General features: G+C 37.7%; 1 protein-coding gene across 3 annotated transcripts in view; it reads left to right on the forward strand.

The window, feature by feature from the left end:
- The window catches only part of LOC107592995 (abl interactor 2-like), a 50750-nt gene that overhangs the window by 29679 nt on the left and 8675 nt on the right, over nt 1-12396 (forward strand). The window contains exons 2-8 of one of the 3 annotated variants that reach the window (XM_016282577.1): nt 1521-1688; nt 3756-3932; nt 4099-4116; nt 4726-4823; nt 7902-8051; nt 10441-10562; nt 11749-11982. In XM_016282577.1, the coding sequence (XP_016138063.1) occupies nt 1521-1688; nt 3756-3932; nt 4099-4116; nt 4726-4823; nt 7902-8051; nt 10441-10562; nt 11749-11982 (967 nt within the window). The remainder of the gene's footprint in view (nt 1-1520; nt 1689-3755; nt 3933-4098; nt 4117-4725; nt 4824-7901; nt 8052-10440; nt 10563-11748; nt 11983-12396) is intronic. The other 2 variants (XM_016282578.1, XM_016282579.1) reach the window with 2 other exon arrangements.

A 12396-nucleotide genomic window follows, 5' to 3' on the forward strand; every position in this document is an offset into this window, starting at 1 on the left:
TAAAATAACTGCTTTCTATTTTAATATATTTTAAAATGTAATTTATTCATGTGATCAAAGCTAAATTTTCAGCATCATTACTCCAGTCTTCAGTGTCACATGATCCTTCAGCAATCATTTTAATATGCTGATTTGCTGATTATCAATATTTAAAACAGTTGAGTACATTTTTTCAGGATTCTTTGATGAATAGAAAGATCCAAAGATCAGCATTTATCTGAAATAAAAAGGTTTTGTAACATTATACACTATACCATTCAAAAGCTCTTTTTAAAATTTATATTATAGAAATTATTACTTTCATTTAGCAAGGATGTTTTAAATTGATCAAAAGTGATGATAAAGACATTTATAATGTTACAAAAGATTTCTATTTCGGATAAATGCTGTTCTTCTGAAGTTTCTATTAATCAAAGAAATCAGAAAAAATCTACTCCGCTGTTTTCAACATCATAATAATAAATGTTTTTTGAGCAGCAAATCAGAATATTAGAATGATTTCTGAAGGATCATGTGACTGGAGTAATGATGCTAAAGCTCTGCTTTGAAATCACAGGAATAAATTATATTTTCAAATAGAAAACAGTTATTTTAAATAGTAAAAATATTTCAAAATGTTACTGTTTTTGCTGTATTTTGGATCAAATAAATGCAGGCTTGGTGAGCAGAAGAGAATTCTTTAAAAAACATTAAAAATCTTACTGTTCAAAAACTTTTGACTGGTATGTTAGCCTATAGTTTGAAGTAAAAAATATTAATATTAATAAGGAGAGTCTGAGATTTATTTGACAGTGATTTCACATTTCTTGTTTGTATGAAGGTTAAATACCAATAAAAGGTGAACATTTATTTATTTGGGCCATTTTTTCCCTAAAATATTATATAGTTTTATAGGAGTAGGTTTCATAGAGTTGGCAAATACATTTTTCATAAGTTTGTAGGTACAGACATCTGTTGTGGCCATTCTTGGCCGTTTTTATGAGGATTTTTTAATAGTGTTCATATCGATATCGGAATTATATCGTATCGACTGAAATTAAGAAATATATCGTGATATAAATTTTGGCCATATCGTCCAGCCCTATGTTCATATAAAATATAACATGCAGTTGCTTCAAACAATGGTGCAAACATCATCCAATGGAAATTGTGATAATCGTAATTAATAATCAAGGGAATAATCAACAATTATTATTTTTGTCATGTCATTTGTATCTTGCAGTCCTACTATATTTATTAGCCTAGTATCATTGTGGGTTTTGGTTCTTTTGCTGTTTTAGGCTGCAAGGACTTTTGAAATAACTGAAATAATTTGGCGAAGTGATATGGAGATGTAATGTGGTCAAGATCTGCCTGGAACTACTTTATCTGTGCGTTTCCCTGAAAATAATTGCTCCCCTTAGAACGGTCGTCAGCCAATCAGATTCAAGCATTCAACAGTCCCGTAGTATAAGACTGCCATTAAATGGCTGAACATATTTAATGGCGCACTGATTATTGCTCTTTTATTTCTCCATCAGTCTCCAGACAAGCACGCCGCTCTAGAGGAAACCAAGAACTACACCACTCAGTCCCTGGCCAGCGTGGCCTACCTGATCAACACACTCGCCAACAATGTGCTCCAAATGCTCGACATTCAGGCGTCCCAGCTGCGCCGAATGGAGTCCTCCATCAACCACATATCTCAGGTAACCTAGCAACACACCACACCTCCCCATACAATGTCACACTCTGGGATATATTTACTGAAGGATGACTGACAGCTCGAAGAGTCTGCTAGGAGGTGACAAGTAAATGACTGTGACATAGTTAGGTAAAAGGTAGATTATAAGAAGCTTGATTATAAGTGGTTCTGACACTAATATTAGTGTAGAAATCTTTATTACTTTAATCAAACATTATGCCCTCATGAATGGTCACACATGAAAAGTACAGTTACCCAAGATCATCTTTTATTTATTTTTTAATTATTCAGAACTTTGGTTGGCTGATCAGAGAGGATCCTTGTCCAGACAGTTTTCGAGTCAGTCGATCTCATTGATTCTGTAATTGAACATCTTGCCACAGAGTCACAGTCTGTAATGAGCTGTAATTCAGATGCAGCGTAACCGCAGGGGTCTGGTGCGACTGCTGGAGTGTTTTGTGCTAGCCAAAGATATTTGCAAATGTTAGTCACACATACTCATTTGTGTGTTGCCTTATGTCCCTGCCTTCTCTCTTTTCCTCAGTAACCACTTCTCTCTCCTCTACCAGTCGCGGGAAATTCCTCCCTGTGGCGTCACATCTGGACTGTTGCATTACACAAAGCTCTGAGCTGAACTATTCAGAGTACCACAGTAAACTGGACAAGGGACCACACACATGCACCTCAAATATAAATTAAAAAAAACCTCACCCTTGTGATTCTATTTAATTTTTTCCCTTTACTTTTATTGACCAAACTTGCATTATATTGATCAGAATATAGTATTACAAAAGTTTTCTTTCAAATAAATGTTCTTTTGAATTTTCTTTTCATTAAAGTATCCTATTATTGTGTCATGGTTTCCACAAAAATATTAAGCAGCAAAATTGCTTTCAACACTGATATTAATAATAAATGTTTCTTGAGCAGCAAATCAGCATATTAGAATGATTTCTGAAGAATCATGTGACTCTTAATGACTGCTGTCAGTTTATCTTTGTCATTACAGGAATAAATTACATTTTAAAATATATTCAAGCAGAAAATAGTTATTTTAAATTGTAATAATTTTCACTATTACTTTTTTTCGCTGTATTTTATATATGGATATGGAATGAAAGATATAGAATGTACTTCATGTTAGCTTGGTTATCTTGCTCAAGAGCAATCTGTCCACAAGTCACACTAACAAGAAACTATGCTTCTAACCTATAGCTGTAGTTCCAACCACACAGCTTTTCAGTGCAATTTGCAGATGTTTGTTGGAACTGTGTTTTTGGGAAACGCTGAATCATTGAACTATGTTGCTAATGACGGAAGTTGCGACCATAGTTTGCCAGCGATGCTTCTGGGAAACACAGCCCAGGTCACCAGCAGCTGCCTATTTCTCCATAATGAATGATTTCTCTCTTCCAGTTTTCGTTGTTTTTTTGTTTTTGTCTCCATATCTCTGATCTGTCTTCTCTCCTCTGCCCTCATCTGTGGACCCAACTGTTGTTGTGGACTCGATCCCTATTTACCATATCACTGTCACTTAATACTGAAAATCATTTAGCTGTGTTTGAGAAGCCAGCAGCAGAGGCTTATCCCCTCTGTGCTTCCTCTGTTATTTTTTTATTTAACAGCTGTCAACAGCATGGGCTCTAAAGCGATTAAACACAGCGGCACAACATCTAATGCAGCTCTTCTCGTGAAGTGCTTTTGGCACGATCCTCTCCCAAATTGCCGTGTGAAATGAAACAGAACTCCACCGACAGGGATTTCAGACCTCTCACAACTACACGCTTTAATAATCCAATCCAATGTTCCAATGTTTTGGAACCCATTTCCACAGATAATAGAGGCCATCGTTTTTTTCTCAAGATTTCTCTCTCCAATGCAGTTAGTAAATACAGTTGCTATTGTAGCTTTAAGACTTCTGTACGTAAATGTCTTGTATTATGATTGGCTATCATGGATACAAATATGGTTTTAATTCTAAATGACCCAGTTTAGTTTTAGTACATCTCAAATTTCTTCAGACTTTTTAAACTTTTTTTGTTGTTGTTGTTCTTCCACTTCTCCAATCCAGACGGTGGACATCCACAAAGAAAAAGTGGCGAGGCGGGAGATCGGCATCCTCACAACCAATAAGAACACCTCCCGCACGCATAAAATCATTGCTCCAGCCAATCCCGAGAGGCCAGTGCGGTTTATTCGCAAACCTATCGATTACAGCATGCTGGATGATATCGGTCACGGTGTGAAGGTAGGACACAGGCTCACCTCAGGGGGAATGATTTCTCAGACTAACATGTTTGTTTTGAACTAACAAATGCCAGAATCTGACGTGGGTTTTCTTTGTGTCTGAGATGTGTCACTAACCTCTCTGTGCTTCCTCTCACCTCTGTTCTCTGCTTCGCTCTTGGTTTAAGTGGTTACTTAGGTTCAAGGTAAGGGTCTTTACAGCTGTCTTATGATCAGGTGACATGAATGGAGAAGGAATAAGGTTTGATTCCTTAGTTCATATGATCTAAATATGGACTGAGAATACTGATATTCTGTATTGGATTCATTCTAGGTTTAAAGGCTTGTCAGTTTTTACAAAAACACTATTTGGAGACTCAGAAATTTCTTATATAGACGCATTAATGACTGAGGAATCGAAATGGAGCAAATAATATTTTAGTTTGGTTTAGCAAATTAGAATTTGAACACCGATTTGGCAGTCATCCTTGTTTCTTCTTTCATCCTTTCTATATCACATTTGCATTTTTATCATTGTTGCATGTTGCTCAGGAGTGTGTGTGTGTGTGTGTGTGTGTGTGTGTGTGTGAGAGAGAGAGAGAGATTGTTCTGTTTGTTTGGTCTTTTCTTTGTTTTCTTTAAAACATAAAACACTTTTTCACAGTCTTTCTCTCTGTGGCTCTACATTTTATGCTGCTGTTCTAGGCTATTGTGGACTTAGATACTGTTTTCCTCCTCTTCCATGCAATTGAAATGCTTTTGTTTACAGCAAAAGGCTGTCTTTGATATTGTTGATTTTGTTGTTATTGTCATAGGTCAACACCCAGAACATGAAGATGGGCAGCCTTCTTCGCACCACACCTCCAACACAGAAACCACCCAGCCCCCCAATGCCAGGCAAAGGCACCATAGGGTATGTATATGGGCTTTATAGCTCTAGGGGTCACGAATGAGAGAATTGAGACTGAGATTGTGGCAGTGGAGTGGAGATTTTGTGAGTTTTTGCTTATAATATTTAAATCTCCGAGGTCCTTCATTGAGCAGCACAAAATCTTTTGATTTAAATATATTCGGCAGTGTTTTTATGATAAATGAAATTAATGACGAATTCTAATATGCAGTACCAGTCAAATGTGTCGACACGCCTACTAATTTGTCGTTATTCCATTATGTAGATCATTAAGTGTGTCAAACATTTGACTGGTACTTTATGTCACTTTCAACTTGTCCGATAATTTAAAAGAGTGTTTTTATGGTAATGTTTCTACTGCAACATCAGTGAGGTTTTCATTTCCTAGTAAAAGCCTGTTTTTCAGTGTAGGTCATGCACAGCGTGATGTGACTCAGGGGCACATGTGTGGGTCATGTCTTTAGTCCTCTGAGAATTCAGCCTCAGCCTCACAGATGACATTATCCAGTACATCCCTTGTTTCCCTTTATGCCATTGAAGAGCCTTATTTACATTTGGGTCAGAAAAATTTGGGTCAGTGTTTTAAATGTGCATCAAAAATTGTGAAAGCGTGAAACTGTGATTATGAAAGATCTGGTATGCTTAAATTTTTAAAGCGTGTTCATTATTAAGACGGGGCTTGATGTTTTGAGCACTGAGGACAGAGGGTGTGTCCTGCCCTGTTTTCTGAGCACTGGCTGTGAAGATTGACTCTCTTTTGGTTTCCTGTGTCGCCCCATGATGGCTGGTCATTGCAGGCCAGATTGTGTGTTGCTTAATGGACAGTTAAGCAACACAGCTAAAGCTCATTCCCTCATGAAATGCATATGCAAGTGAAGGGAAGTTGTAAATCTGTACATATCTGGTAAAATGGTTCAGTGAATCTCACAAACCTGCCAAGAACTGGTCAGTAGTTTCATTTTTTTATGGACAAATAAGATTTTCTTTTTGACATTTATTTTCATGACAATTAAGCAGATTTCTATGTGAATTATCATCATTGTACTGTGGAAAAGAGTAGTATTTTTGTCCTTTAATTTATGCTTATTTAAAAAAAGTACAGTAATTGGTTTACTGTAATAAGGTGAAAATATGTATTACAGTTGTGGAAATATGATTGGGCACACATTATGGTAATGAGAGTCTGGGGTTGAAATGTCACTGGCAAAATAGCATGATTTTATTTCAGCAAAATTTATTTATTAATGTGAGCTGTTTTTTTTTGTTGAGAGATTCATTGTGTGGCTGTTTCGGAGACACAAATTAAGAGAAAAGCAAGGTTGAGTACTTTTTAGGGATGCACCGATCCGATACGGAGTATCTATATCGGCTCTGATACTGCCATTTTCTGCCAACTCTGTTATTGGTCAGACAAGACCGATCCAAATCGGATACTGTGCGTATACTGTTATTGTTAAGCCCCACAAAAGGCACAAAAACATTATATAGCACCATAAAGTTTTCGTGCACTTCCAAGTGTTCTGAAGCCATTACATAGTTTAATGTGAGGTGCAGACGAATGTTTAAGTCGTTAAATTCAAGTTCACGTGAACTCTTCTCTCCGGTGCGGCTGTTCATCCTCCATTCAGCATTCACACTGCGTTTTGTTACTATAGTCAAGACGATGAAACTCTCCAAGATAATTCAGTGGTTCCTATCATTATATCTGTAGATAAAGATCAGTGGTTTTGCATAAATGGACATTATCTAGCTGGAGTTTAGTGCTCTTTCTAAATCATGTTACTTTCTACTGGATGTCTGTTAGATCACAACACCATGAGTTGTTCTTCACGCATACAGTAACTGAAATTGAATACAGTTAAAAGAAAAAAATCTATCACCGATATAATACACTACACATCAATATCTCTTCCTTTTGTGCTTTGAACTTTTCTATGTTGAACGCTGTGACTCCGTGTTGCTTCAAGCACATCATTCTGCGCACAGGATGCACATAACGCTTTGTATTGGAGCCTTTCATATTATAATACTTTTGCACAATGAAAGATTATTCTTTCATCCTTTCTTGTTCTGGCCTATCTATCATACTGTATGTTGCTGCCTCATTACTTTGCTATACATTTAAAGGAAATGTCTTTGAATTTTATAGTATATATTTATATCTAAATATATTTGCTTGTATTTCTTTAATGTATTTTACAACAATACAAAGAGCAATGTGTAACATTTTACCAAATTTAGTCCTACACTTATACACTTATTCTGTTTTTCCCCACTATATAATGTTTTTTGCTCTTAATGTTCAGATTTGATTAAATTATTGTGCGCTCATAATTTTTCTAGAGTTCCTTTTGCTGCTGAATTATCCACTAACCTAGTTTATAATAGTATTTTTTTTGTCATAGATTATTATTTTATATTTTTTTCACTTGTTATTTTTCTGTATTATGAAGTTGTCTATATTTAGTAGATAGTGTTTAACACACAATAGAGTGATGATCAGGTCAACACACAGAGGGGTATAAAAGTTCTACATTGATTTAAAAAAAATAAAAAAAAACTGCTAGAATCGTATCAGTTTCGACCAATACTCAGTTTTTGGTATCGGGGCATCCCTAGTACTTTTAAGGTTCTTGCAGTTTTTCCTGTGATGAAGAGACAATTTAGTTGATTTAAGTGGTAATAAATTGTTTTAATTAAAGATGTATGTTAATAGTTTATTAATAGTTGACTCAAACAGTAATGCCTGTTTCCTCTCTTTTGATACCAGAGAAAAAATGGGCCACTGACTTCACGTTTTATTTCCACAGATTGAATTACAATTTCTCACCTGCACTTTCCTGACCTCAAATCCAAAGTACTTTATTTTTAGTTATTTGTGTTGTTTCACAACCTTGAAAATTATGTATGGAATCTCATCCTTTCAAAGAAAACTGAAATCATGCTGTCAATGAATTATAACCATTTTGTTTAGGAATGTTAAAAGTCCTGATTGTTTATTTTGAGAATATCAGACATTGTCAAGCAAAATTGTCTGATCAAGTTTCCCCAAGGTTGTTAAACTGCTGTCCCTCCCAACAGGAGGCACTCCCCCTACAGAACGCTTGAGCCAGTGCGGCCTCCGGTGGTACCTAATGACTATGTCCCAAGCCCCACACGCAATATGGCGCCCATTCTGCAGCAAAGTCCTGTGCGCACAGCATCTGTTAATCAGAGGAACCGCACTTACAGGTACCATTACCCACATCCTCTCCTTTCTGTCAGAGCATGCCTTTCTCACACTGCAGTTAGGGACTTTGCACCTATAATGACTGTATGTACATGTATTTATTAGCTAGCATTGATTAGCAGGTTTTGCTGTAAAGCTCTTTCACACAGACATCGCTTTTCACCAGCACTTCTAAAACAAGCATCGTTGATTGTCTGCACGATTGCATAATCTGAAACCTTGGCAACCAGTTGGAAGTGACGTTAGCAGTGCTCACAAACACCTCATCAGTCATGGAGGATAAAGACGCCTGAAGATGCTCTCAAATGACTGCAGAGCATCTCTTTCTCTGACATTTTCTCTGTCTCCCATCTCAAACTTTCCTTTCTTGTGTTATTTTTCCTGAGGATTTTAAAGACCAAGTCCCCTACATTGCAGAACAAGCGCAAGACTCTTGCAGATAGTTCTCTCGGTCTTTCCTTTGAAGCTCAGACCTGCTGTGTCTGAAATTATGTAACGGCTCTCACTTGTTATCTTTGATCTCTGTGCCGTCTGCAGAGATGCCTGTAACATCTTCATTTATGCATTTGGCTGACACTTTTAGCTAAAGCGGTTTTATAATGTGTGTTTCCTGGGAATCGAACCCTGACCTTGTTGTTTTTAGCATCCCTTCCTCTTCAATACACTTACAACCTTCTAACCGGTTCTAGAAGGGTTTTCTTAGAAAACACTTCTAAGCATTTCTCATGTTTTCACCCTGAGCAGTGAATGTATCTCCCACATGCTCTTTACGACTGCCTCTTGGCACTCAGTGCAGAATCCAAAAAAGAGCATTTGATGCCGTTTTCCCCAGCCCTCTCCCATCTGTCTGCCAGTTGGAAATGTTATTGAACATCTTGGACAAAAATAGCAACGGTTGTGCCCTCCTGACTTTAAGAAGGGCTGATGATCTGATAATGTTCTCAGTATTTGAGAACATGTTAATATCATCACAGCCTTCATAAATGGAGTCCAGCCTTAATCGTGCATTTAGAGGCTACAGAAAGTCGAAGTTGCTGGAGCCTTGGCACTTTGGAGTTGTAGCACTTCAAGGATGGCGGTTTTGAGTCCAGCTTGTGTTGTCCAAATCTCATTTCCCCTCATAATTTTATAGCCTACGAGAGGCTAAATCACGAAAACTGCCAAGAAAAGCCTTGGTCTTCGCTCACCCCAAAAATGAATAGAAAAATATATGTTTTGCCTACAGGAAATTGATTTAATTAGAACAACGACTCTTGAAAGGATGGTTGGTTTTTATGCTGATATGACAGTTTTGAGCATTAATTCTCTCAAATGCCTTAGTTGTTATGAAATTATTGTGCAGTCCAACAAGTTTTAATGGCTCTAAATAGGCTTTCCTAAAATCTGCGATGTAAGGGGACTTGATTCTGTGCATCGGTTGTTGATTGGATGGAGGCAGATCTGAATGTGAGCTTGCAGTCGATCATAAAAGCCCTGATATACTTCCAAGTAAAATCAAAGAACAAATTGGTGTGATGTTGGGATGCAAGCTAACAGTAAACAGCTGCTTGTGTATTTCAAACTTCCTTTTACCTCTAATTGAGGAACAAAAAAGAACGTTGCTGTCACTATATCAGGGCCTTAAGAAAAGAGCAGGTTTAAATGAATTAAATGATTCGAGAAGTCCAGCATACATCCCCAGAGAGAAGTCATTTTCATTGGATGATCAATTTTGATCAAAAGTACAAGGTCAGAATTTCTTTTTTTGGAAGTTGTTCAAAATCAAATTGGTAATATGCATTAAAAAAAGTATAATTTCCATTTCATGCTGATTATGAAAATTGTTGCGTTGATGCTGACAGTTCATTCTTCTCTTCAAGACACTCTTTAATGTGTCTTGTACCTTTTCTTCAGTTGCTTTAGCTCTATATTCGCCTGGCATTGCTGTCTGTTTCTCTTTTCATCTTAAAAAGGTATCTCACTCAAAGACCTTCATCTCATTACTGATTGATTTTATGCATTTCTTCTTGCTCTTTTCTCTTCATCTCAAGCACATAATCTCATGCAGTCTGTGCTCCATGTATTCAGTATGAGTGCAGGCTATGAGTGTACTACTATCTGCCCACAAAATCTCTGCTGTTGCTTCTCTGTTCCTTCTGTGACTCACAAATGCTGCCATCTCATGTTCTTTATATCATAGACACTGAACCCAACCCGTGCTGCTTTGTGTGAGCTGTTCAAATCTATAATATCTATGTGTCTGAGTTTGTATGATGTATATGTGTTTGAGAGCACTTGCAGTGGTGAGTGTATGATTCATCTGTTTTGTTGTCTCTGTGTGTGAGTCTTTGGATGTCAGTATGTGTATAACATACGCCCCTGTGAGGTGTGTAATCTGTAGTGTGTGTTTAGCAGCGGGAGCAGTGGCGGCAGTCATCCCAGCAGTCACAGCAGCAGTCGTGAAAACAGCGGGAGCGGCAGTGTGGGTGTTCCCATCGCTGTGCCCACACCCTCTCCACCCAGCGCCTTTCCAGGTGACATCTTTATCACAGAAAGCACACTTAACATATGTACTGCTGGCAGTCTGGCTGTTTTTTGATTATTTATAATAAGAGCTTGTTTAAGAAGTGTGATATGAACTTGCTAATAACTGGCTTTATATCTAGATTCAAATACTAAAAACATTAATAGGATAGTTCATCCAAAAGATACAATTCTTTCATCTGTTCATGTTGCTCCAAATTTGTGTGTATTTTTCTGTTTTTGTGGAAAACAAAATGAGTTCCACAGAAAAACTGACAAGCAAGAACTAATGAAAATTGAATGTGGTTCTTGTCCTTCTATGGTGTCAACTGCTAGAAAAGATGTTTTCACATGTATCATAGTGCATTCGTTTTTAGTCAAGATTTTCATAGGTATTGGTCTACTCATCACAAAACTGCCGTATAGCTTCAGAAAATGTTTCATATAACACTGGTTGGTAAAAACAACATTTGGTAGGTGCTTTTATCCAAAGTGACTTATTGGAAAATATTGGAAGTATACATTTCCCATGCATTCCCTGGGAATTGAACCCTCAACCTTGGCATTGCTAACGCCACGCTCTACTGTTTGAACTACAGGAACAATAAAATATAATACACTACTTTTATGGTACTTTTGTACCTTTTTCACTCTACTATTTACTTCTATGCATTGATAAAGCATCTTTGAAGACATGAGGTCAAGTAAATGATTAAATGAATTTTTTGGGTGAACTCTGAATGGGTGAAACTCAGTCAGCAACCACAGTTTTTACTGTCAAATGACTGAAACAAGGAATTTTTTGAATGAGATTTGCATATACATCCAAGGTGTCCAATCCTGCTTCTTAAGGGCCACTGTCCTGCAGAGCTTAGCTCCAACACACCTGCCTGGAAGATTCTAGTGATCCTGAAGACCTCGATTAACTGGTTCAGGTGTGTTTAATTAGGGCTAGAGCTAAAATGCTGAAAGGTGGCCCTCCAGGAACAGGATTGGATACCGCTGATATACTTGGTCTTCACAAAAGCTGAATTGTGACTGGATTTTAAGCTCAGTATTTCTTCGATCATGTAGAGAGTTCTCTGAGACTAAAGTAAGACTTCTTCCTGGCATGCCCCACATTAGCTCCCTTTAAACGAAATGCAAAAGCATTTCTCATTTGGTTTGCTCCGTCTTTCCTTTTTTTTCAACCTCAAGCTGCTACTGCCAGCACACCCTCAGCTCCAACTAACTCCACTCAGCCTTCTGTCATGTCCTCTAATTTAACCCTTACACAACCCTCAGCCAACCCCACCTCAATCCCTGAATCTCTTCCCACTCACCCCGACTCCACTGAGAGCTTGCTGACCCCAGAAAAAGGCTCTCCTACCTCTCAGCCACCACTCACTTCAGCTGAAGCTAGTGCTACATCCAACACCAACTCTGGGACAGGTGAGTTCGTCACTGTCCGGCCCATCTCCAGCCCATCAGTCATACCTTCTGTGCTCGTTTCATTCCCCACCTGCTGACACATCACACTGTTCTGTGGTGAAGTTTTGGTCTTCGTGTCCTACTCATTTTGCTTTCTCATGAGTCTCTCAGGCTGTTTTCACACATGGTTTCGTTGTTTGTTCTGACTCAAACATGGTACAATAGTTTTGTGTCATCAATGAAAGTACCACTGTAACTTCACTCGCAGAGAAAGAAATGCAAACGTTTTGCTTGTATGCAACAGTTCTTTAAACAAGATTACATGTTGCATTCTTCTGAGTGTCGTATTACAGAAAAATATAAGCTGATTAATCACCTAATTGCCAATATTTCTCTATAGAGCGCTGCGGTGATGACGACACAATTTTGTAGGCC

The sequence above is a fragment of the Sinocyclocheilus grahami genome, unplaced genomic scaffold (genome assembly GCF_001515645.1).
Source record: "Sinocyclocheilus grahami isolate Dianchi unplaced genomic scaffold, SAMN03320097.WGS_v1.1 scaffold162.1, whole genome shotgun sequence".
Classification (NCBI taxonomy): domain Eukaryota; kingdom Metazoa; phylum Chordata; class Actinopteri; order Cypriniformes; family Cyprinidae; genus Sinocyclocheilus; species Sinocyclocheilus grahami.